Below are 26,689 nucleotides of genomic sequence, written 5' to 3' on the forward strand. Positions count from 1 at the left end.
ATGTCCTTCATGTGCTAAATTTACAAACCTGGAGCTCAAACTGAGAGGAGGAATCAACCTTTCCCCTCTCGTAACACTGCCCAACAGACAATTCGTACACAACATGCATGAAATCCTTGCTTATTCCGTTGGGAGTTAAAATTAGTCCAACCACTCCTCAAACCTTTCTTGATACATGCCAGTTCAGGATCCTCTGCACATTCTTTCTCCCACTCATCCCTGCCAACCGCTGGAAACACACCGGCCACTTGAGTACTTTCATCAACCCCTCCTGAAGACCACCATAACCGCCCGGTAAACAGGATAGACAGTCTGCTAACACATTCCTCAACCCAGGTAAGTGTTCCACCCTGAAATAAAATTCTTGTAGATCAGTCATCAATCTGGCTATCCTAGGAGACACGGACCCCATACCCTTAGTTGTCAACACAAACGTAAGCGGCTTGTGATCCATCCGGATTCCCCACAAAAACATCCTAAAATGCTACGACGCCCAAACAACAGCCAACGCTTCTCTGTCAATGCTCGCGTAACGCCTCTCTGCATCCCTCAACACCCTTGACGGGAAAACAATGGGCCGAAATGTGCCCTCTTGGAATAAATCTGACATAATATTCTGTCATACCCAGAAAATATCTAAATTGTTGTTCACAGGAGATGGCAGCTCCCTCATCACTATCGCAAACTCCTCTTTGGGACTCACTAGATTAGCGTCCAATGTGTGACCCAAATAAGTGACACTCGGAAAACCAACATGACACTTTGACAACTTGACAGTCAGTCCGCTATTCTTCAAAACCTGCATCACCTTAAATTCCCTATAATTGTGCTCCTTACAGTCCTTGCCCCAAACTAAAATGTCATCTTGGAAATATTACACACTTTGCACCTCCCCCGAACAATGTTTGCATCAATCTTTGAAACACAACGGAGGCTGATGCCAAATCAAACGGCATGTGGCAAAAACGATATGCCCTGAATGGTGTGATAAAGGAAGTCAGGGTTCGGGACTCCTCATGCACATTTATTTGGTGGTAGGCAGAAGATAGATCAAAAGTGGAAAAACATGTTGCACGCCCCACTGTTGCCAACAACTAGTTATTGTTGGGCAGAGGATGGCGATCAGCCCCTATGTTGGCGTTCAGCCATGAAATCAACACACATCCTGAGACTACCATCTGCCTTTCGTGCCAACAAGACAGGCTACAACCATTTGAAACACTCAATCTCTTCAATTATACCTGCGTCCATACTTTTTTTTAGCTTGTTTTGCAAACCTTCCCTGGCCATCGCCGGCACCCTCCCGACTTTGTGAGCCTTGGGCACTGCTCCCCTCTTCAACACAATCTTGTATGAAAAATCATTTAGCATCGCTAACTTGGGAGAAACAGAGGGAAAGGTATCTTTCAAATACTCAGCAGTCATAACCCCTTCTATTGGCCTTTCCTGGACGTATTTCAATTTCCAAAGCAGCTTGTTCATGCCACCCCAGGACAGCGTTACCCTTGTGCGCAATGTACAACTTCCCCTCAGAGGTGCAGCCCTTTAATTCAAATTTCACCCATTCATAACCCAAAACACTTATGGGTACCTGACCATATGCACATGTGCTGATATCAGAAGGCTTGAGAGTGGACAGTTCCTTCCCATAGCTCTTTGTATGCAATTCAGGAGATATAGTGTACGGTGAGCCCGAATCCACAAGCATTTCAATCTGTTCACCATTTATGGTGATCATGTCCCACAGTCCTTTCTTTGGTACTGCTCTTTCCACACACAAACATTTCTTCACGTGCCCCCTCACTCACATAACCTACTACACCATACACACTTCACTCAGCATCCACCATCTTCACAGTTTGTCTCCCTTCTTCAAGCGTCCTGCACATCCGGGCAAAGTGCCCTCTCTCATTACATCTCCTACAATCAACATTCCAGGCTGGGCACACTCTAGCTCCTGTGGAGTGACCGGACCAGCCACATCTTCTGCAAGTCTGTTGCCAGCCGATAGTGTTCTGCTATCCTTGTTGGCATTGTTCTCCCGTAGGTTAAATCTTCCTCTCATTTAACCTCCGTTCCTCCTGAGCAGGACGGCCTGCACCTGTTCTTCTTGGCGTGTCATTTCTCAGTCACTACCTGCATACTCACTCGCGACTCTTCAATCGCCCTGGCGATCTCGGTCACTTTTTCCATGGGTGGATCTCCATCAATCCAAAGTCTCTCTCTCACCTTAGCGTTACTGGTCTTCTTCATGACTTGGTCCCTTATGTATTCTTCTAGTACACCAGTAAACTTGCAGGTTGATGAGTGTGCGCAGTAATGCAGGCATCAATCGACTCACCAACACTGTGCGCCCGCGAGAATAAGTGATCTCTCTCCAACACCACATTGGGTCTCTTGCCAAAACACGCTTCCAATTTCTTGAGCGCAGTTTCATACATGCTCACCACAAACTCCCCTTCCCCTGCACCAGGGACACGTACATCCTCTCCTGGAAGGTGTCTGAATACCCTCAGCCCTTCAGTCCCCAAAAAGGTCAGTTAAGTTACTTCCTTTTCGTCAGAGTACTTTGGGCCACCAGCAGCTCTTAAATATACCTTGAAGGCATCTATCCAAAGATCCCATAGTGTTGGGGGTTCACCAGGGTTGGCCATCAAGAAGGTGGGGGTGGCGTGCAGTGCTTTGCTGCATTGCTTGTTATCTCTGGGGATTCTCACTTCAATGTTCTCTGCTGGACCTGGGCTTAAACACTTTTGCAGACTGGAGGGAAAACGTACCTAAGTCCAAATCGAGTCTTACATGTGGAGCACACCTTCATAGTGGGGCCCGATCAGCACATGCCAGTTGCTGGGCAACCACAAGATGTCCCCCTCGCTTTTCTAACGTTGCAAGGTTCTTTCCTCGTAACTCGCTGCGCGTCAGCAAATGCATGCCCGCACGTCCTTTCGGAGGTGCGCTAGCTCCCTTGCTGGTCCTGTCAACTCATGAAAGGGAACCGGGATGAGGGGCACACCTGCTCACCCTCCAGCAGTTCATTGTAATGGCGGATGGGTGTGGTGATGGGGGAATAGCTCTCCCAGCTGCGGTCGAGCACTGCACGCCTTCGGGGGTCAGGCTGAGGCTTGTCTTAGGAGATCCCAGGAACTCATCAATGAGAAGATGGCAGAGGACACAGTTACCAGTAAGGAAACAGTGAGTTTATTGAAGGACGAACCTCAGCCACACAGCCACTCTCTCAGCTCTCCAACTGACAAGAACGTGGAAACCTGGGCACAAATACACGCACCAGGGTTCCACTACAACACAAAGCTTTCCCCATCACTTACGTTTTTACCAATAAAACCGCACCTTGAGGAATCAATCTCTGGCAAGGCATTCCAGAGCATAAGGAAAATGCCATAGTTCTCCAACAGGACTGTATGTAGAGGCACTGTAAGTAAAATTGCAAATTAAAGCAAGTTGGGGTTCAGCTGGGTCAAGGGGAGAGAGGTTACTCACCCAAACAGACAGCCTTCTTTAAGAAGTAGAGGGGCAGTCCCTCCACACCTCCAACATCAATTTATCCAACGTATCGTCTTACCTTTCACTGGATTATCCCCTTTTTCTGATGACTAGGTCCCCTCTGTCTTGTCTTCTATGTTTTTTCTCTGTGAGCGCCCCGAGGCCTATGGGATAGTGGCGCTATAGAGAAGAAGAAAAAAAAGAACACCACACAGCTACACATCACGCACATGTTGTGTATTTGTAGCTTGGGCTTGCTATGCCACAACAAACGCTCCTGGGCCGAAACACGGGCAGAAAGGAAAGACTCCAAGTTGTTCAGCGTGCCTCCCCAGTACCTCCACACAGCTACACGCTCCGTGCAAATGGGGAGTATTTGAAGCATGTGCTTGCTCTGCCAAAACAAACGCTCCTCCTTTCCAATCACGGCCAGAAAGGAAAGACTCCAATTTGTTAAGCGCGCCTCCCTAGCATCTCCAAACACACAGCTACACACCACTCAAAAGTCCAAATGCAATACACACTTTTAAGTGATGCAAATAAGATGAAGTGCTCCCATGGCAGGCTAATGTAAAACACAGTTAACTGAGCGGTCGCCTCTATTTGGGCAAATACACGTAATGTATACTATTAAAAACAACTACAAACGGCAAATCAAAGTGAATTGCGCTCGTTCCCAATGCTAATGCCATTTGCGCTGGTGTTCTTTTTATGCTGGTGGGTGTGGTTATGCAAATACAGTTTTTTGGAGGGCGTGACATAGGAGTGTCGGTAAAGCCCACATTAAATAGAAAGAAGAAAAGTTGTCATCTACGCTTCTGAACAGTGCTCTCCTGCGCCCCGCTCACTGGCGTGCACGGGGAGGGGGGACTCGAATCGCTTCATACCGCACATAGTGACTGTGTGCGGCTGTCGTTCACCAGCAGCCGGGCGCCAGACGGAAGCCGCGCCGCGGGGTCACTACTCAACCCTGATAGCCGTCCTGCCATCAGCTGTGCAGGTATCCCGTTTAGTCGCTCGTGAGCTCCACATTATACTTCCGGCCTGCGAACCCCTCTTTATTGCGTTAACGTTATGACGCATAACTACGCGCCCGCCTTAAAGGGCTACACACACATCACAACAACTGTGTCTGGGATTCTTTGATTCCCTCGTACCCTTCTGGGTATAGGCACTCACAAGTTAGGCTCTCTTTGGGTGCATCCCTTCGCGTTTCATGGGATGTCTGGCACGATTGCATCGAGAATGAGCTTCAGCTCATTGAAGAGGAAGCAGCCCAAAACCTTCACCGTGCGCATCATAACCATGGACGCTGAGATGGAATTCAGCTGTGAGGTATGGTCCTGTGTTAAAATAAGTCCCTAACTATTGAATTACAAAAGCATTGTAGCACAGATGTTTAAAATGATAACGCTAGGTATTGGTTAATGTATAGTGACTTCATTAAACGTTGCCTCTTTGTGGTTAATTCAACTGAGGGCTCGGTTAGATCTGTTTTGTCACTAATAATGTTAAGCTCTTTTCCCTCTAGTATACCATACCAGGATCTTTTGATAAAGCGGATCATTCTGCCTCTCTTAGCTACTGTTTGTATATAATTTTGCAGGAAAACTACAATCAGGGCTCCAGGTAAGATATGAAGTTGGAGTATTCTTTGAAGGTGGCAGCAAATAATTTCTTTTTAAGGTTTGTAGAAGCAATTTCCATTCTCAATGGGGGAATTTTTTTAGGCGAGCATAAATATATTTAGATTCTAAATGGTACGGATTTTGTAATCCATTGATGCATGTTTACCTTAGTTACTCTTCAGACGAGGAAGTAATAGTGGTAGAGCACCTTTGACTAGCCCTGCCTTGCTGGTATGACGGACCCACACTTCTCATTGGGAGCTGTATGGGTGCAGGGAACACGCTGCTATGTTCCTGTGTACTTTTTTTAAATTATTAAATAGACTAGATGGCCCTTGCCTGTCATTGATATCAACTGATTTCTAAATGGCTCTTTCGTGGGTGAGCAGGACCGGTAATGGCAATCCACGTAGGCTCAAACGCAGTGTTATTACCCTGACAGTCCAAGAAAGTTGTTTATTGCTGATACGTTCTTTAATTTTTGAGGGAAGCAGGCTTTGCAGAGTCTACTTCCCTTAAAAACGTAACAAATATGTCTGCGATTAGGAAATAATTTTTTTCCAGGACCTAGGGGCACGGCAGGCGGTGTGCAGGTGAGTGCGGTGGGTTGGTTGGCAGTTTTGAACTGTACCAAATGGAATTTTATCAGATTTAGGCGACATAATGTCCACTGTTTGTTGAATTGCGATGGTGACACGATTTCCTGTGTGTTTAATGTCCCTGAGACGGATACTTGACTGTATCATTAATTGTAGTAGTTTTCTTTGAATGTTTTATTTTAATTCAAGACCACAGTTCACAATTTGTCTGTCTGTTTTCCTGTTGTCACTATTCTTAAAATGGGATATTGTACCATCTGGAATTGAAATTGAAGCAAAATGGCATTTTCGTTTATTTTAGGTTGACCAGTTGTTTGACAAGCGCAGCCGTCTTTTTACGTATGTGTAATTGACAGCCATGAATGGGTTAATGCTACTTGTTGGAAGTTTTAGTGAAGATAACCATTTATTAGGATGTTATTTGAGGATTTGTTGGCGATAATTGTCAATCGCAGTGATTGATGATGTACATGTATTTGTGTTATTTGGATATGTTTTTACTAAAGGACGAATGTCAGTGTACGATTTCAGTTGCATAGCAGTTGATCCTATATTGTTTGAGTACTGGCGTGATGTTTTATAAGAGCATGACGTTGTCTTGTTTCTTTTTGGGTTGTATGTTTTGTGCATAGGAAGTCCCCATTTGTTTTATTTTTTTGACACGTTACATGATGCTGCTCTTGTTTGCTTTGTAATTCTAATGTTTTTTGTTGTAATTCGTTTGGCTTGATCATTTAGAGTTAAATGTGGGTCATATAGAGTGCATACCCTGTTTAATTTATGCATAGCATGCAGGCAGTTATTTTTGAGTGATTTTATAATCCAGTATGTACAACAATGCTTGGGATGTTGGTCCTATGGATTATGGTACATAGCTCATTCAATTGATAGACTTTGATACAATGTAAACGGCGTTGTCTTAACGCAAAACATGTGATTTTTTTTTTTTTTTTTTTTTAAACTTTTTTATTTTTTCCGGCAGAGGTTCACAAGGCACATACATCAAGGCAACACATTTGTATGACATATTATACTTGAGCAACACAGTAATCATAATACAGTAGACATAGCAATAGCACCAGGGCGAGTCTTAGGCAGAGGATATAGGGTCTCATGGTGTAGGGGGTGTCCCTTGTGAGGCAGGGGGCAAGTCAGTTGTGGGTGTAGTTTCACTTTGTTTGTTAAGATAGGTGTTAAATTCAACCCAGATGTTCTTGGGGCGGGAGTGGGCTGGGAGCGTGGACAGGTATTCCTACTCGCAGTTTCGTGACCAGGTAAGCAAATTCAGCCATTTCTTAAAGGGCGGAGGGGAGGAACTTTTCCAACTCTGGAGTATGCATTTCTTGGCTATCATACAGCTTATGTTTAAAAATTTAGCCAGACGTCTAGTGTCCTCCGTTTTCCAGACTCCGAAAAGGACTGCTAAGGGATCAGGGTCGACCACCGATTCGATAATCTCGGTGAGTATATTTAGGATGCTATCCCAGAAGTCAGACGGTCTATTACAGGACCAAAACATATGTAGATGGTCAGCTCCCTCTACTCCACAGCGCGGGCAGGGGTGCACCATGGTGCGAGTGAACTTCGAAGTCCTGTGCGGGGTATAGTAAAGCCTATTTAGGAGTTTGTATTGCATGGCCCGGTGACGGAAATTGAGAGAGACCTTTTGGGTGTGTAGGCACATTTCCTCCCAGACCCCATCGGGTATTTCTAGGCCCAGTTCAGTTGCCCAATCGTCGCGTGCCCTGAGCACTGGGATCGGGGTGATGTCTTGTAGGATCTTATACAATGAGGAGACGACGCCGCGAGCGCCGCCCGAGTTAGTGATGTATGCGATCGCCGGATTATCAGGGGGCTCATCTGGAAATGAGGGCCATCTGGTGCGGAACGCAGCTCGGAGCCTATAGTATTGGAGGGTCTCTAGAGCGGATCTGGTGTGCCCCTGTTTCCATGTTTGAGGATCAATGAACCTGCCTTCCGGATAGAAGTCCGATAATGCCTGGTACCCCAATGTGCCCCAGTGACGGGCAAGAGCAGTGTCATGCGTGGGTTCCAGGCCCGGGAACGCCCAAACCGGGAGCCATTTATAGTAAGGGAAAGGGTCGGATGTCAGACACAACAGGCGTGCCCAGGCATATAGGGTCGCGCTGATAGGATCTATGGGGGAGTCAGACGTATAGTGCTGATGCAGTATGAGGGCCATTATGTTAGTGCCGGCGGCTGCCAGTCGTTCCAATTTAACATGTGGGCGGGCAGGAGAACCGGGGTACCAATGAGTGGCGTGTTGGGCCTGGGCCACAATCCAATATAGCAGCAGGTCCGGAGCAGAGATTCCCCCTTGTTTGTATGGAAGCACCATATCGGTCCACTTCTTGCGTACGGCACCGGAGTGCCATAAGAACTGTGCGCCTAGTGCATGTAGTTTAGAGAAATATTCCATCCCATGCCACACGGGTATGTTGTTGAAAGTATAGAGGAGCTTAGGCAGCAAAATCATTTTAATGAGGGAGAGACGACCTGTCATGGATACTGGGAGGGTGCGCCACCGTAAGAGCTTGGCCTCGACTAACTGTGCTACAGCTGAGTAATTATTGGCGAGCAGGGTGGAATTGGTTAGGGATATTTGAACACCCAGATACTTAACACCATCCGGAGACCAACGGAGGGGATATTCGGTGGTGGGTTGTGTGGTGGATTTAGTGAGAGGGAAGATCTCAGACTTCGAGTAGTTAATTGTAAACCCGGAGTGGGTGCCAATGCGAGTGATATCCCTCAGTATAGGGTCAAGATGGGCCGAGGGTTCCCTGATATACAGCAGAACATCGTCAGCGTATAGAGAGATGATTTCAGGATCATCGACCAATCTTATTCCTTTGCGGGCGTGGCGTGAACGGACATAGTCCGCCATCGGCTCTATCACTAGTGCAAAAAGGATCGGGGAGAAGGGGCAACCCTGTCGGGTGCCCCTGGAAAGTGTGAAGAGGTCAGATGTCAGTGAGTTAGCTCTTACTCTTGCAATAGGGGAAGTGTATAGTAACTTGATGAACCCGATCATGTTCGGGCCTACGCCCATAGTTTCAAGTACCAGCCACATATAGTTCCAGGAGACCATGTCAAAGGCTTTTTGAGCGTCCAGAGTGACTGCTACAGCCTTGACGTCCTGGTCTATGCGGGACATGACGTTGAACAACCTTCTGATATTGTGAGAGGTAGACCTACCGGGGACGAAGCCTGCCTGGTCCTCGTGAACCAAGTGCGTCATGATGGGCAGAAAGCGGTTCGCTATGATCTTAGCAAAGATCTTTGTGTCAAGGTTCATAAGGGAAAGAGGTCTGTAAGACCCACATTCATCATCAGGTTTACCAGGTTTGAGCAGCACTGTGATGACTGCTTCACGCATGGAAGGGGGAAGGATGGAGACGCGTAGTGCTTCGTCCCAAACCTCGAGCAGCCTACGGGCCAGAATAGCAATGTGCTCTTGGAAAAACTCAGTGGTAAGCCCGTCAGGACCCGGGGCTTTACCTTTGGGTAGGTCTGAAATGGCCGTCACTATCTCGTCCAATGTAATCAGGAAGTCCAGTTGGTCCCGGGTATGAGAGGATATCTCAGTGGTGGGGATCTGGTCAAGGAGCTCGCGCATGTGTTGTTCGGCAGGTTGGGAGTAGAGGGATCTATAAAATTCTGCAAATATGTCTAATATACGTTGGTCCGCCCATTGTGGGTTGCCATGTTGATCTTTGATGGAGGTAATCTGCGTCAGGCCAGATTCCCTTTTTACCAGTGTTGCCAGTGTTCTCCCGGGTCTGTCCCCCTCCCCATACTTCCTGGCGGCCTGTGGGCGGCTAAAGTATTGGACTTCGTTGGTAGCAAGTGAGTTATATATCTGAAGTTCATCACTGATTTGGGCAAGTGTACCGGGGTCAGCAGCCGTGGAGCATTGCAGCTCCAGTTGTTTCAGCTTCGCTTCAGAGCGCCCGAGGGCAGCTCTTATTGCTTTCAGAACCCCAGCCTCTCGGGAGATAGACATTCCCCTAATATAAACTTTAAAGGCATCCCATCGCACCGCGGCTGATGTATCTTGAAGAGAGTTGGACTCAAAGAAAGATTCAATGTCAGCTAATATTTCAGCCTTGAAGACAATGTCTTTGAGGGCCTCGGATTTAAAACGCCAGGTGCTAAACGTCGGGATGGGCATCCCCAGTTCCACCGAGACTGTGATTGGGGCATGGTCTGATAGTGTGCGAGGCAGGATCCATGAGCCCCCAACTCTGCCCATAATTTCCCCTGACACCAGGAACAGGTCTATCCTAGACGAGCTGTCATGCACAGACGAGTAGTAGGTGTACTCCCGCCGCTGGGGGTGCAGTGTCCTCCAGACGTCACAGATGTTTAGTGTTTGTATATGGCTGCGTAACTGACGAGCAGCACTGGACAGAGCTCTGGTAGCAGTTCCCGTTCTGTCCAGGACAATGTCCAGAATAAGGTTCAGATCTCCTCCCCATATAATTGGTACTCCCGCGAAGCCCAGCAGTACGGTGGCCACAGCGTAAAAGAATTCAGGAGAGTCTATGTTTGGGCAGTAAGTGTTGACTAGAAGATACTCTTTAACCAGAGTGCAGTGTAATATGACATACCGTCCCTCAGGATCTATGTAGCTTTTATGCAATATAAATTTGATTGATTTGTGGATCATGGTAAGTACGCCCCTAGCCTGGGAGGAGTAAGAGGTGAAGAATCTGGCGGTGCCCCATGATGGGGCCATGGTCTGTGGGATGTGACCATTGCAGTGTGTCTCTTGTAGAAATAGTACCCTACAGTTATGCCTATTAGCATAGGCCATGATTTTGCGGGCCTTGGTGTGATTACTTAATCCCCGGATGTTCCAGGACATTATAACGGTAGACATCTCATTGGTAAATATCTAATCACACAATGCACGCCTCAGTGAACATCCCATGTCCAGTGACAGTGTGAGCCCAAGGAGTTGGGATTGACAATGCACTTGCTGCCCTTCAGTACGCGCGCCGCGAAACCTCGTGTGCCTTTTTGAAATAACACCCCATTCCCGCCCGCCACCCTCACCACCGATCCAAGATTAGTAGTGTGAACATCACCCTCCCCGAACTGTGCGCAGCTGAGCCATCCCCAACTTGGCTCAGACAGTCCAAAAGCCCAACAGGGGCTAACCCACAACAGAGGTGTATCCAAGAGCAATGCAATCGCAGTGGGGTGCGCCGTTGCCGTGCAGGCACGCTTGGAACCAGATGGTTCCGTTACAAGACGAGCAGTGTCGGCGGTCACGCAATGTATGGTCCCGCCTGTTTAGGTGGGAGACAGGGATCAATACATGCGTCATAGCAATTCGGTTACAATACAAACATTTACAGCAGTCTCGTGGTGGATGCCCCCCTCATCGCCAATGGGACACAAGGGCTGTCGCAGAGGCATCAGAGCATTGCAATGTAAGTAACAAGTGGCGATGATTATTAAGGGCATGCCGGATCAAAAATGAGTTGGGCCCCATGGAGTGTGTCACCGAGGTGACCATTGTAGTGAGCATACCAGAACTATGTGCAATGATGAGTACTGATTCCAGATTAGTAGGGGGTGCCAGCATTGCTCAGTGTGATCCCTAGGCCTCATGTAAACAGAGCACCTGAAAGGCACGGGGCACGGCTGTGCCTTAGTGGGATGAGTTGACACCACGCAGCCGTCAATTTAAGCATAACAAAGGCAGCATGTGCAAGTCGGGGCATGCCACTGCAACGGGCGGATTACTGGGTCGGACCCCAGAGCCCAAGGGCGCCCTCCCCGGTCAATCAGGGCCAAAGGCCGGGGCGGTTGGTTAGCCTCAGATCCGGCAGAAGGGAGTGACCAGCACCTGCCCTCGGGAGCCAGGCCGCGACATAAATGCATGCAGTAGCAAACCACAACATCACGGTGAACAGAATCATGCTGCCAGTAACATATCACCCATCAAGGATCAGCAAAGTCAGTAAGATCCGTTGGGCCACACAGTGCGTGTTCAGATGCCACCAGCTTGGTCGTCCTCCGGATTGTGGAGCGGTATTTGCATCTCGATGAATTTTACCGCCTCCTCTGGAACGGTGAAGAAGTATAATTTGCCGTTATGGGTAATCTTAAGCCGTGCGGGAAACAGGATGGCATATGGGACGTTGCGCTCCCTGAGCAGTTTCTTGACGCCGAGAAATTGACGTCTCTCCTGTTGCACCGCCACAGAGAAGTCCGGGAAGATTCTAATGGTATGGGCCTCCATTCGTAGGTTACCCTTCTCCCGCGACAGGCGGAGGATGAGGTCCCTGTCGCGGTAGTTGAGAATCTTGGCTATTATGGGCCTAGGGCTGTCGCCCGGTTTGGGTCGTGGTGATAGGGCCCGGTGAGCTCGCTCCACCGTGAAATATGGGGAGAGGGCCGGGTTGTCCAACAGGTCCTTAAGCAATTTCTCCACGGCGTCTTCCATCCAGCCTTTGAGAGCATTCTCGGGGACCCCGATGATGCGCAGATTGTTCCTGCGGGAACGTGATTCCAAATCATCGCATTTCGCCCTTACACTCCTCATGTCACGCGACAAGGAGGCCACAGTGTCTTGGAGCGTGTGTATGGCATCTTCATTGGTGGAGATTCTATTTTCGGCCTCCGTGATTCTAGATCCCGCCTGATCTACACAAGTTTTAAGTGAGGCAACGTTTGCATTGATGTCATCAAGCTTTTCGTGAAATGAGGCGAAGTTTTTGGCCATCGATTCCATTAGAGTGGTAAGATCTGGCGCCACAACCCCAGGAATAGTGTCATTATCAAGCTTCTCTCGCGGGGGCGACATGTGGGCTGCTTCAGCTCGAGGAATCGCCTTAGCGAATTTATCAATGGTACCCCCTTTGGCAGTTCCTCTGGAGCGGCCCGACATTGCAGGAAATAGGGGCCTGGGTGCTGAGTGGTCGCGCCGCGGGGGGAGATGGCGATGAGGAGGAAGCGAGCCACTGCAATGGAGGGTCCGCAGCAGGTGTAACAGTGTCAGCAGATTAAACTAGGCGTAATGAGGGCAGCCAGTTATTATGTGATATGCAGCTAACCGACCATCCAGTTGGTTGAATCATGGAGGGGTCCCAACCTCAGGGGGCCCAACTGCACAGCCACCGGGAGGCCCTCGTTGACGTGAGCAGCTCAATGGGTTACAGCCCCGCGGGGATCGAAGTCGTTATCAGGCAGTCCGGGGGGGGGGGGGCTCCTCACCTGTAGGCCGCGGTTCCAAGCGGGAAGAACTCAGCACAGGAGCGCCGCCGTGCACCGAGCGGCCCAGCAGAGTCGGAGCGCCCGCACGTGGGGCACCCGCAGGCAGTCAAAGCGGGATCCACGCCACGGGTCCAGAGAGCAAGGGAGGGCCGCGCAGGCCTCCGCAGCGACCCGGCACGCTCCCCTCAATCGGCGCAGGGTCGGAGCGCCCCACCGGCAGGGCGAGCAGCCGCCACACGCCACACGCGAGGGGCAGGAGTCCCCGGCAGCCCGGGTCCAGTCGAGAAGGCTGCGGGTGTGAAGCGGGCGAGTTTCCGGATCAAGTGGTGGGTCTGGAAGCACAAGTTCCGGGGCATCAAACGGAGGCTCCAGAGGCCGGCTCGCAGCGGTCACCGACACCCCACGGGCCCAGAGTCGGCCACAACGAGGCACAGCGTAGTAGTCAGTTGGGGGCCTTAGGGGGTCCGATTCGCTTCGGGATTAGATGTGCAGATAGCCCAGGCAGTCAGCAACGCAGGGGGCCAGATGAGACTGAAGGATTATGGCAGGAACCGCCGATGTTGCCGGATAATCAGCGGCCAGGCACGGAGCTCCAGAGCTAAGCAGCCATTTTGTAGGCTGCTCAACAGCGCCCCCAACAGAGGATTATTCTAGTTTGCAAAGGCCAAGTGGACTAAAGATATTAAAATCACAATTGACACAATGTTGCAATAGTAAAGGCTTAACCCTTCGCTCCGCAAAAACCGAAGTTGTACAGTGTGGGCAAAGAAGTAACTTTCTTCGATTCTCTAGGTATCAGATTGAGCAGTAATGGTAAATGGGACCAACATGTCGGCAAAGCCAATTTCACACTCCAAAGAAAAGTAATGCGTTTCAAAAGTTTGGTTGATCATTTGGAAACAACATTCTGCTGCAATGGAAGTGTATCAATCACAAGTTATTGCTGCATCAACGATCAACGTAAGGTGCAGAGCTCTAGGAATATTGCAAAGTAAACCAATGTAAGTGTCGAAGAAAATAGTTTATTAAAATACTATTTCTCCTATAGGTTGCTCTAACGTGATGATGCACCTAGAACTAGGACTGACTACTATTGATGAAAATATACCATTGAAGCCAATATACCATTGAAGCCATTGTTTTACCTGGCTAGATTGTGGACAAATTGTGCAAATATAGAGATTCGTTGAGAGATGTAATGAACTGTGAGGATGCACATAAACTACCGTGGGTACATTTATATTAAATGTTCATTTGCTCATCTAAATTTAGGCCAATTTTGTTTTAATCCAACCTCTGTGGCTATAAGCAAGCAATTTTAACTGCCTATAGAGAGTGGGCAGAGGGCAGAAAGGTTGATGCATGCCTGTCTTTGGCAACAGGATTGTCGTATTTGGCATTGAAAACTGAATTTTCATGTGCAAAGTACTTAGCCGCATTAAGGGAACATATACGTGATTGCTATACATTAAAATGAGATTGTGTATTTGACCACTTGCTCCTATTATAAAACTTGCCCAATTTGTAATTACTTAATGGAATCCATGCAGCATTTCTTGCTTCTGTGCTTAGCATATGATCATTCTCACCATCGTAATCTGATTTACAATGTGCGTCAATTGAGTACAACAGAGGAACTTTGTAAACATTCTTCACAACAAAACCTTTTAATTAATGTTTGCCATTTCCCATCCCCACGCCTGATCGTTTTCAACGTTGGTTTGCATGGGTATTAACCCCCTTAGGAACGTCCAGTCCTCTACATTATGTCCAGAATCCTCTGATTTTGGGGGCAGCATTGTTGCACATAATCGGTTTGAACGTAATCTATTACCATTCCCCAATCTTGACATAATTTGTCACATATCCCCTGTAACCCGAAGGCCATCCATTCTATTGCAATGATCCTCCAAATCTTATGTAACCATTTAATATTCGTTGGGAGCGCTTTCTGCTTCCATTTCCCCGCTAGTACCAGGCAGGCCGCTATCACCAGGATCATGAAGGCTTTGCGCCGTGCTTACGTAGGGAGTTGGAATTCCGGGTCTGATAGGCCACATAACCATTCCCTCAGGGAGTAGGATGGGGCCCGCTAATCATTTGTTGTATCTGCCCACTCACCTCCCCCAGAACGGTTTCAACATGGGACAGTCTGACCACACGTGTCTCCCACCTTTCCCTGAGCAGCGCCTCCAGCATTCCTGCGCTATTCCCGGAAACATTGCATGCAGTCTTTCGGGAGCGTAGTGCCATTGCACCAAGCCTCTCTAAGTTGAATAGATCTAGTGAGCTTGGGTATATTGTCCCACAGGTTTTCCCAGAAAGCTCTTGGTACCTCATCCCCCAGGGACTTGTCCCATCGTTGCATGTAAGTGTGGTCCTCCCCCTCCCCTAGTAGGATAGAATACAATTGAGCTACTAGTTGCTTCTCCCCTGTATGTGTTGTGATGAATTTCTCAAAACGCATGAGATCCCTATGTGCTACCTTTTTTAACTTCTGGTTGTTTCAACCAGTGCCTCAGCTGATTGTATTCCACCCTGTCGCGTTCTGTCAGGGCAAGTTGCTTTTTTACATCCCTCAAAAGCCGTGACACCGCCCACTTTCTTGCATCCAACTGCCTGCCATCTCTTAAAGGCTCCATGGGCCATCCCTCGACAAAATTGCGGGTTCCCTAACATTGGGGTGAATGGGAAGGGACTGTTGGTCAAGTGCCCTTGCCTAAGGAGATGCTCCCATATATTGCATGTCACTGACAATACTTGCCTGAGTCCCACATTCCGGGGCCTGTGCTGCTTTTCTAGCCATAGGAGTCCCTCCAGGGAGGTGGCTGCCGCTGCCCGGTCCATCCTCATCACCTCGTTCGTGAGCCATTCACGCGTCACCCGTTGCTGGGCTGCTTCATAATAATTTGAGAAATTCAGGAGGCCCAGACGCCCTTCCTGTCTAGGGGCCATCAGTAGCGCTAGAGCCAGCCTCTGCCACTTGGTGTGCCAGATGTATTGCGATATGACTTTGAGTGCCTTAAAAAATGAAAGCGGGACCTCTATGGGAAGTGTCTGAAAGTAATTTAGTAGTCGTGGGAGCGTGATCATTTTAATTGTGGCTATCCTCCCCGCCGATATACGCATGGGGGTACATTTTTGGAGATCTAATTTTATTTTAGCGAGTAGTACTGGATAATTTGCCCCAAAAAGGCCAGAGATAGTGGGTGCTAGATTTACCCCCAGATAGGTTACCGTATTCTTTGCCATTCTAAAAGGTGATATCGGGGAGAGATCCTCCGTCTGAGAATCTGGGGACCTCAACCTTAATAGTTCGAATTTGGATTGGTTTACTTTCAGCCCAGACACTGTCTCCATGGTGGAGAGTTCACGTACTAGAGCGGAAATTGAGGTGCTGGGCTCTGTCAAGGTCATCAGTATATTGTCAGCGAAGAAACAAGCTTATGCTCCTTGTCACCAAACCTGATATATAAATAGGAGTTCTAGGTAAACTGCATATAAAATCAGCGATAAGGGGTATCCCTGTCCTGTTCCCCGGGTGATTAGTACTTTGTTTGATAATTGGGAGTTAATCGAGAGTCGCATCAATGGGTCTCTAAAACTGCCATCACAATATTGAAGAACCTCTGGCCCAACCCCATGCATTACATTGCCACGTACAGTAAAGGCCATTTGACCCAGTCGAAGGCTTTCTCCTAATCGAGAGCTATTAATACCTTAGGGCACGTCCATGCCCACAGACTCCTTTGGTCCCTATCTGTTGAGGAAGACTGTCATTGGGGTATGATCGGAAATTGCAATCGCTCCCACATTTACCTACTTTACCTTCCCCAGGATAGTTGACGACACCCATATATAGTCGATTCTCGAAAGAGATTTGGTATACATGAGAAAAACATGTGTAGCCTCTCTCTTTCCCCCTTACAGACTGCCTAGATTCCCAAATGTCTCCTTAAGGAGGTTCGATGGGGTCCCCCCCCTTGGCTACCTCTCCCACTCCTATTGAGGTCTGGGTCGAGGTTGAAGTCTCCTGAGAGAATGATCTCCCCAACCGCAAACCCCTCCTGTTTCAACAGGGTGTCACATTAGGGGCGTATATTGTTCCCATGGTCACTTTTTATGGCCTATCTGTGCCACGACGAATATGACCCTCCCCTGATGGTCAGCCATTATCTGTATGACCTTCACATGTACCCCTGCGGTTTTCCCCAGAGCATTTGCCTGATATAAGTGTGTAATGTTTTGGAGACGGGGGATTGGCTTATCAGACTTTTTATTATGAGTTTCCTGTAGAAGGATTATGTCTGCCTGACTGCGCCTCACCTACCCTTCCACTTTCTTGCATTTCACAGGGGAGTTTTGCCCCCTGACGTTCTGAGACAATATGGCAATCCACATTACTCTTCTGTTAGGGTTCCTTCCATGATCAGTAACCTAGATAAGGCGCTCCATAAATTCCCACTGGGTCAAGGTTATCATGAATCGCCCCGGATGCTGTCCTTGGGCATTGGACTGAATGTGACCCCGGGTCCCCTTTTGTGGGGGCACACTATGCCCCCTAGTAGATTCCATATGGACCTTCGACTTCCCTTCCTCCCGTAAGGCCTAACCGATCAAGCACAGGAGCCCATGCTTGAGTGTCAGTTCTTGTCCAGATGGCCTGATTCACCAAATCTGCCCGGGGGCCCTTTTAATTTTAGATCTCTGCTGCCACGTCGACCCCCAACTTTTCGACCATTCCTAGGGTCTGGGACCTTTTGTAGTTGATAAGTTGGAGGATTGCAACATGTCTTCGCCTTCATCTTCCAGATGCCCAGATGCATGATCACCAGTCCCTCTTCACACGTAGTTCTCTGCCCTCCCACGAGAAGAGAAACCCAAACTGGAATGTCCATTTGTAGGGGATTTATTTTGCTGTAAGGGCTTTTGTCACTGAATGCATTGCTCTCTGTTTCTGCAGCGTTAATAATGCCAGGTCTTGGAATAATTGAATTTGAGTCCCTTTTAGCTTAATGTCTGGGTAGGTATGGGCTGCACGCAATATGTTCTCCTTCATTGTGCACGAGGAGAGAGCTGCCAGGACATCTCGTGGTCTTCACCCGGACCTGGTCTCCTGGGTCCTACTCTGTGTAACCAGTCTATCCGCACCTCTTCTGGCTGTAAGTCCTTGTCCTGGACCGTTTCACTAAGACCCTTCACCCTGATGTTTTTCCTTCGGGAACAATTCGATTTTCCAGGTCCTCTGCCTGCAGCTCAAGATTGTGAGTGGCCCTGGCAACCTGTTCCAGGACCTCCCTGTTCTGTCTGACTTCTTTGCAGACCTCTGTCAGTCCACGCTCAGTTACATCTACTCTGGTGCCCAATTCTGTTATTTCTTGCCGCGCTTCCTGTAAGGAGCTGCGTAGGTCCTCATTTTCATTCTCTCCAGCTGGTCCCGGAAGGCTGGTCTTGGAAGGAGGTCACCATCCGTTCCTCTCATCCCTTGACACGTTCCAGCAATAGTTCTTTGTTCAAGGCCATGTAATGGGGTCTCTCTTCTCTAGCCGCACTCTCTTTATGGGACCCCCTCGTCCACAGGTAGGTTCTCTTCTTGACTCTGATGCCAACAATGTTCTAATTGCCCTCCTTGCGTCTCCGTGGGCATCTTGGACGTTCTTCCCCTTTGGGCCCTGGCATCTGTAAAACTTTCTCTTCTCTGTGCCCCCTGGAAGTCACTGAGCGAGCGTGGCTTGATTCCTTGTTGTTGGCCCTGTTGTAAAGGAAGGGGCCCTCCACCCCAATGACCTCTATTTGCGACGGATAAGCACTGAAGATGAGTTGCGGCTAGGTTGATTCCCAGTAACCCGTTGCGTGGAGCGGAGGCTTCTGGGGGTGGCTGGGGCGTCACCCACTCCAACGCTGTCCAGTCATTTGGTCGACAGACAAATGGTCGACGCAATTTGGCCGAAAGACAAATGATTTAATTTTTTTTTCAAAATTTATATATATATTTTTCAGGTTTTCGTTTAGGGGAAAAAAAAGGGTTTTTTAGCAAAAAAACGGGTTTGGGGCGGGGACCTCCCCCAAAAAAATAAATGTGAAAATACAAACAAAAAAAAATTTCGACCATTTATTTTCGACCAAATGACCTGTTACCCACTCCAACAGCCTCTGCAAGGTGATGTGACCCCAACTGTCTCTAGTTTCACCGAGGCATGTCAATCCAGTCTGAGTGTTTAGGTTGGGAGACCAGCGCCCGACCTCTGCAACCCCCCCCCCTCATCGCTGCCTGTAAATCCTTCTATGCAGTAACTCCTCTGTATCCACAAGGAAGGCTGTACTTTAATGCTGAGATGGCTGCTGGCACCAGCGCGATAGAGAGGAGGGGGCTAAGCCGTGTGCCGCTGCACCCCCTCTCGGCTTGTCCACTGTCTTCACCCGCATGCCCCCTCGTCTCAGAATATACCGGAGGGTGGAAGGGGGGGGGCACATTCTCGCTCCCTTTATTGTGCTGGCAGATCCTGGGGGTAAGGTCTCCCGGGCCCCAAGGATGCCGCCCCCGGGTCACTGGGCATATGTGTGGGGCACAGAGGGTGTAAGGGGGGGCAGAGCTCACCTCCCCAGTCACCGCCATTCACCTCTACTGTCCGGGTGCGGTCCTCCTCCAGACGCACACTGGGCTTCTGTGTTCCCTCAGCTGGCAACTGCTCTCACTTGCTTCGCCTTCTGCTTTCTACTGTTGGTTACTCGGCGTCAATTTTCACTGGGCCCTGGAAAGGGACCACTGCCGGCACGCTCTCTCTCTGCGTCTGCACCGGGGCTTCTCGAGCGTTTTCTGGGCCAATGTTGTGCGTGTTGCTCCTGTGGGTGGGCTCCTGCCCCAAGACATATGCCGGTTCTGCTCCCGCATTTGTTATCTGGAGGTTCATCACAACCTCTTTATCTGCTAATGAAGGGCCTGAGGGCCTGGTTATGTCGGCCTGTCGGGAGCACAGGACAGCGCAACCTCACACAGGCCTTGTAAATTCTTTAAAATCCTACAAGACCTGTAGGGCGAGTTCCTTAGTTTATATACTCGACCTAAGAGAAAGGCACTTGCACCAAAGTGACTGGTGACAAAATATTTACTTGTGCAATTGTCAAGCATGCACAGTGAAACTTTTATTTGCCATTTACTGTAAGTGTGTTTGCAGTAAATATAAAGTTTCTAACAACCCCATACTTGCCAGCAAGGTCGAGTATCACGCAAATGGTACTTGCCCTTCATAAAAACTACGCGCCAATGCTAGTGGGCTGGTAGATTTTTCAAGCCCTCTCACAGCAAGGAATCCTCCTGTAAACATTCTTATTATTCTGATGTGGTATATGCAGTTTCTGATTATATTAAAGCCTGGATGAAGAGGAGTGGGAAGATTAAAGTGAGCGACAGTGCAGGTGGTGAGTGAAATGAATTTAAATAACGTTGTGTGACCTGTATGAAGATAATTCTTACAGATCATGATAAACTTGGGTCGATGGTAAATTATTACTTGGAAAACAAAAGAGGTGATGAATGTTTAGAATTCATTTTAACCTCTGGGATTGCTCTGGGCAAACCTCCAAACTATCGTTCTTTGCCTGCCAAACCGTTACAAAAGGGGAAAGACATATGCAAATCGGGCTTGGTCCCACCTCAAAAGGGGCAGTCCATTCTGAACTGGGAAGTAAATTCTTACTTGGGGCATGATATAGATGGAAAGGATAGTTTAAAAAAAAAGGATTTTATAATGCATATGTTATATTTGTGATATTGTATATTATGCCTGGCATTCGTGCCAAAATAAAGTATTCTTTGACTTGAGATATTTTAAATGCTGTCCAGTCCAGCTGAATACTGACTGCTCTGTTTGTTATACTTCTTTCATTTTAGTCAACTGGTTTAAATGTAATGATTGGTGTTTTTTCTCTATATAATGTTGCACTGTCTGCTAGAGTGGATATGGGTATACTGGCTATTGAAATAGGTTTTGTGGTATGTCAGAATCAAGAGATGGACCAAGGCACACTTTGGGTTAAATGGTTCTTTTATTTTTAATAACCAAAACCTAATCTGTCTCTTCTTGGCCCTACTCAAAATAAAAGTGCTTGTTAGGATGTCCGAAAAATAACCACAGTCCACTGTTCTGTCTCTACCACTAAAACAAATAGCCTAATTTTAACAAAATTACAATACGGGCCTATGCCCAAACAAAGGAAATGCTGGCTGGTTTCTGACCCCACCATTATGCCGCTTTATCAGAAAAGGGGTTGGGGACCCTTGGCACAGTTCAAAATAAAGACGCCAAATGTTTCTTCCACCTTCCCTTCCTCTGGTTGTGTGATCGGTCTGCGTTTTGTGGTTAGTCTCTTTCTCCTTGTGTTACCAGGGACTTTGTCTCTGATCTCGGTTTCCTTCGGTCTTTGGATCCGCCTGCCTTGTAAGTCCACACCAGGCACTCTCCTTGATCTGATGGGTTATAATGCGCTTAATACCCAGAGGTTTCTAAGCGCAGACCCGGGGATCGAACCTGTGTTGCTCCGTGTTGTCTTCATTCTAAGGTGAGCACGTTGCCGCTGAGCTAACCTCTCGAGACTTGAGTCTCTCACCCCACATAGGGTCTGATTTTGCTCACCTTGCTTCAGGGTCTGGTTTCTCTTACCCCTGGGGTCTGTTCTCGCCTCTCTGCCCTCCTGGTTCCCTGCAGCGAGCGTGTACCTTCTGTCTGTGTGTGTGGTGCTCCTCTGGACTGGTTTTCACATAGGCTGATGTGGCTTCTCCACTCTGGTTCCGTCTTGGTGTTCTGCGTTTCAGTGAAGCTTTTGCTCCGTTTCTGCCCTTCCCCCTGCTGGGCTTCGGTGTCGGTTCCTTACCATGGAGGTTGTCTGCATTGCAGACTGTTGCCACTGCTGGACGTTCTCCTGGACCAGGCTTCTCTGGTTCGTGTCTCGGTAGGAAACACAGAGCGTTCCAATGCTGAATCTGTCACGCTGAGCAATTGCTTGCTTCTTCCTGCCACATCTGCCAAGAGGCTGGCTCTCCTCCTCTGTAGCTCCATGTATTCATGCTAATTGTAGCTTTATCTTCCACACAGCAAGGGGGTGGGGTCCATATCGCGTTCTCACCTCTAAGATGAGGATGGTGTCTGAAAAGGGTCAGAAACCATACCAGCCATTTGTGTAGGGAGTTGCAAGTTATTATACAGTTTGACTCCCAAACAAGTAGGTTCCAGAGACAATGGAGGATAACCTATATCCCTGGTTAGGATTGCCTGCCCTGTAAGGGGGGTCACCCCCAGTGGGATTCCGCTTGCCGTGTGCTCTTGGGAGTGGTAAGCTTGGTGGGCTCACCACCCTAGTTACAAAGGTGGTGGCTCCCCATGGGGGAGAGGGGATGAGTTCCCTAGATTTGTCACAGTTCCTAGTGATGATGCAACATTATCAGTATACCGTTTTGTGACTAGTCTACTATTCAACAGGGTTTTTGCTTTTTCCATGGGTTTTCCTACTCTAAGTATGGTGTTGTATATGTCTTCTCTGCAACGTAACATTTCCAATGCTCTATTACGTTTTGGAATTTGTTTTTGCTGGTGATGGTTTGCATGCTGGCTAGCTGGCTGGCTGAATGTTTGCAGGAGTTAGTTGGTGGACACCTTGGAACACAACTTCTGATAGTCTTTAGATAATACAAGATCCCCTACATGCGAAGCGCTATTATTTGACGCTGTTATGATGGTAATAGGGAATCATTTTTCATCACATGCAACGCCATACATTCTCCCTTGTCCAGCTTCTTACAAACTGGTTGTCTGGGGAAGCCGCTGCGATTACTGATGATTATACCACATGCCAGTGGGCCCACATTGTACAATTCCTTGAACAGTGGTATTCCTGAGTAGAAATTGTCAACATACAAATGGTGACCCTTGTGGAACAATGGAATGGCAAGATCCCACGCAATCTTCTCACTTATCCCTAAATGGGCTGGGGAGCCTGGGGGGGTTTATGCTTTAGTCATTTCCAGTGTAGACTCTCATGATGTAGGCATAACCAGTAGTACTTTCTCACAGCATGTAAACCTTGATTCCATATCCTGCTCTCTTGCTTGGAATATACTGCATAAACAGTTGCCAGCCTTTCAACAATACCAAATATTCATTAATTGATATGTTCTGGTTAGGAAAATACACCTCAGAAAATTGATGTGCAAAGTGCTTGAATAATTGCTGAATTTTGAATAGCCTATCACAATTTGGGTCAGTTCTTGGTAATGCTGCAGAGTTGTCATTGATATGCAGCATATGTTGCAGTGCTAGGAAACAATCTATTCTCCTTATTGCTGGGGAAAAAAGGACTTGCAAATGCAGTGTGAAAACAAGGAAATAATATGCGGCAGGGTAACCAAAAAGGAAACACACCAAACACAGGTTACAAAGGAACATACAAAGCACTTTATTTTATACTGAATCCAGTTACAAAAGAACAGAACAAAATTCAGATAGCTATCGACCCTCAGTACAACACAGCGAACTCCAGCGTGGTTCGGTGTGCTCAGTGAGTGCAAATATTCATTGAAACAGTCAGGCTTTTATACATTTCTCCAGCCTGTTGTCCAGCCTTTCTGCAGGTTAACCATTCCATAAATAAGTTACTGCTCTAGGGTCCCTTGCCAGGTCAAATCTAGTTAATCTTAGGTTTATACATTAACAAGAAGGAATGGTAATAATGTATGCTCTAGGCCTAACATTACAATGCGGGACTTAATTTATACAATCTGATCGCTTTCTGCTCTAAAGTCATACTATAGAGTATATCTGTGGTCCGGTTGATGGTTCTCTCCAGTACTCTCGCTAGTTTCCTGATATCTTCGGAATTCGCTATCTGCCCAAAGAATGGAAGGAATGATTTCGCTACATCTCCTAAAACCTGTGCTGGAGTGTCGCCATTCTCGTCCCGCCGTGGACGAGCCTTCGAAACCTCTACAGTACTTGCTATAAACACCCCAGGTAACAGGATTCCTAGATAACCAGTTCCCTGCCAATCCCTGGGCAACCATGGAAATGCTACATTACCGCAAACAAAATAGATAGGTTCGCCTACATACAAAGGTCTGTCTTCCCCAGTCAAATTTGCAACGTTGGCACAACCTTTAAAATCTCCCATTGACCGGGTGCCATGCCTCTGGATGCAGAAAGAAACTGAATCGGGGCTATGGTTAACAGTATAAGAAGGAGGCACGGCATCCTTATTGCCTATCGGAGCCATTTTAAAGGAAATCAAAGATTGGAAAGGACGAGACAGTCTATCAGAAGGCCTAATAGAAGCAATATTGAGCTTACTCCTATTTGCGAAAAGCGAGCATCCCAGGGGAGTCGGAACACGTTTCTCAAAACTATTCAAATTAGTGCCATCAAAGTTCCCCGAGATGCTATCGTTCCATCGGCCAAAGAACAGTGCTCTAAGTGAAGCATAACAAGCAGTTGTCAAAGGTAAAGGGTGAATATACCAACCTAGCCCCTTATCCCCATGTTGCGGTAAATGCGAGCAGATCCAACAATTGGTTCTGTTAAAGATTGCATGGGTAGCATTCATAATTAGAAGTAGAGTGTTATTTTGATAATTCCGTCTATGCAAAAGATCTCTAGGTGACAAGGTATGTAGTCGCACTGAAGGAGTGGGAACAACAGTTATATTTTCAACAGGTAGGAAATCATTCAAAGGGTACATTCTCTCCAAATACCAAAACCCACAACCAACATTTACTAAAAGTCCCGTGATTATCACCAGTAGACAACAAAACGTTTTCGGGGCCCCCATACATATCTGCTCATTGTCTCTCCTAGTCACATTTTCGTCCAAAAGTTCAGTACGAACGGTAGCGGATGCGGGCATTGTCGTCTTCAATCGAGAAACACCAATTGTTCGTTTGCTGGCGACTCCGGTCGCGTGTCTTCTTAATGTCTTTTCCCACAACCCTTAGCCAGCAGAACCCTTTATGCAATTGGGCCAAAAAAGGCAAGCCCTCAAATTCTGTCAATTGTACAGCAAGAGCCGTATTGCAAACCTATCTCCTTTGGCGGAGATTATACTTCACAGTTTCCGGTGCAAAAGAATCAGCAGACAGGATGTCGTCACTTCCCACAGGAGGTGGCGAGTGAACGGAAGTTGGATCAGAAGATGGATGATCCACAAACGATGCAGTGGGAGAGCAAGGAGGCAAGATGGCCTTTTTGTCGGGCCTTACAACTTCCGGAACGGCCTCCGATACTCTTTCCACCGTCTGCCGTTTCGGGTACATTGGTTTCAATGTCGGAAAGGGGTTCTGCGTCTTCTGTATCGTATGGCACTGGGTGTGGGATCCGTTTGGTGTGGCTGCCGTGGATCCAGTGGCGACGTCCTCCTACCCGCACCGCAGTCTCAGTGACTAGGAGCACCTGGTAGGGGCCCCTCCAACGTGGTGCGAGGCAAGACGCTCTATCGAAGGATTTAACGAGGATCCAATCCCCTGGTCGTAGACTGTGACCGGGGCCCTCGTACCTCACCGGCAATGCCTCTCGCACCTGGTGATAAATTGAAAACAGGTTTTTAGTCAATTGGTTACAATAGTCGGAGAGAAGTACATTTTCTACATCGTGCAATGCGCAGCTTTTAGGCAAACCCCAAATATTAGCAGGTCTCCCCATTACCACCTCAAAGGGAGAGAACCCAGTCTTAGTTTGAGGGGTTGTCCGTATTGAAAGTAACACGATCGGTAAGGCGTCCGGCCATTTTAGTTTGGTGCCGGCACACATCTTAGCGAGCTTGTTTTTTTATGATACCATTGTGTCTTTCCACTAATCTGGCGCTCTGAGCATGTCTGGCTGAATGGAATCGTTTGTCAATTTGCAATGCCGTACATATCTGTAGAATTACAGCAGCGATAAAATGCGGACCATTATCCGACCAGATAACTCTCGGCAAACCGAACCGTGGGAAGAATTCCTTTAACATGGTCTTTGCAGTGGTCATGGCTGTAGCGTCTTTAACAGGGAAAGCCTCGACCCACTTACTAAAGGCGCAAATGACCACAAGGACATATATTAGATTGTTACATCGCTCCATTTCAATAAAGTCAAAGTGAATCACTTCAAACGGGACAGAAGGAGGCCCAAAGCTACCTCTTGGAGTTGCTGTCCCCTTTCCCACATTGTGTTGTAGGCAAATCATGCAATTTTGGACATAATGCTGGGCAATTTTAGAAATCCTATCATTTACCCAGACTTTCTCTAACATTCTCGTGATCTGTTGAGCGCACACATGTGTGGGACCATGTGCCATGGTAACCATCATTACTATATAGGCATTAGGAAGCAACCATTTCCCTTCAACCATGTCCACCCAACACCCATCATCATCGAGTTTCCCCAAGCCCTCAGCCCACCTCTTGGATTCTTCTAATGTGGCATCGGCTTGGATATCCCGTACAGACCCAACACCCTCATCCATTGCATAGGCATCTACAATCTCCCTTGAAACATACATCTCCGTGAAGAGATCAGAGGCAGTTTGTCTAGCTATTTGATCAGCGAAAGCATTCCCTTTCCCTACATCATCTATAATCTTGCGATGTGCTGCGCACTTAATGATTGCTAACTGACTAGGGAGCGCAAGCGCTGAAAGCAATTGTACTATCAGGGAGCCATGTTGGATCTTGGTGCCATGCGAAGTTAAAAA

General features: G+C 47.9%; 1 protein-coding gene across 3 annotated transcripts in view; it reads left to right on the plus strand.

Moving 5' to 3' along the window:
• The first annotated feature begins 4,299 nt into the window (after window positions 1-4,299).
• NF2 (NF2, moesin-ezrin-radixin like (MERLIN) tumor suppressor) overlaps window positions 4,300-26,689 on the plus strand; it is an 855,245-nt gene continuing 832,855 nt past the window's right edge. Inside the window, exon 1 of one of the 3 annotated variants that reach the window (XM_069619277.1) lies at window positions 4,300-4,836. In XM_069619277.1, the coding sequence (XP_069475378.1) occupies window positions 4,723-4,836 (114 nt within the window). In that variant the 5' untranslated portion in view covers window positions 4,300-4,722. The remainder of the gene's footprint in view (window positions 4,837-26,689) is intronic. The other 2 variants (XM_069619276.1, XM_069619278.1) reach the window with 2 other exon arrangements.

Source organism: Ambystoma mexicanum, chromosome 10, assembly GCF_040938575.1.
Source record: "Ambystoma mexicanum isolate Mex_15411 chromosome 10, UKY_AmexF1_1, whole genome shotgun sequence".
Taxonomy (NCBI): Eukaryota; Metazoa; Chordata; class Amphibia; order Caudata; family Ambystomatidae; genus Ambystoma; species Ambystoma mexicanum.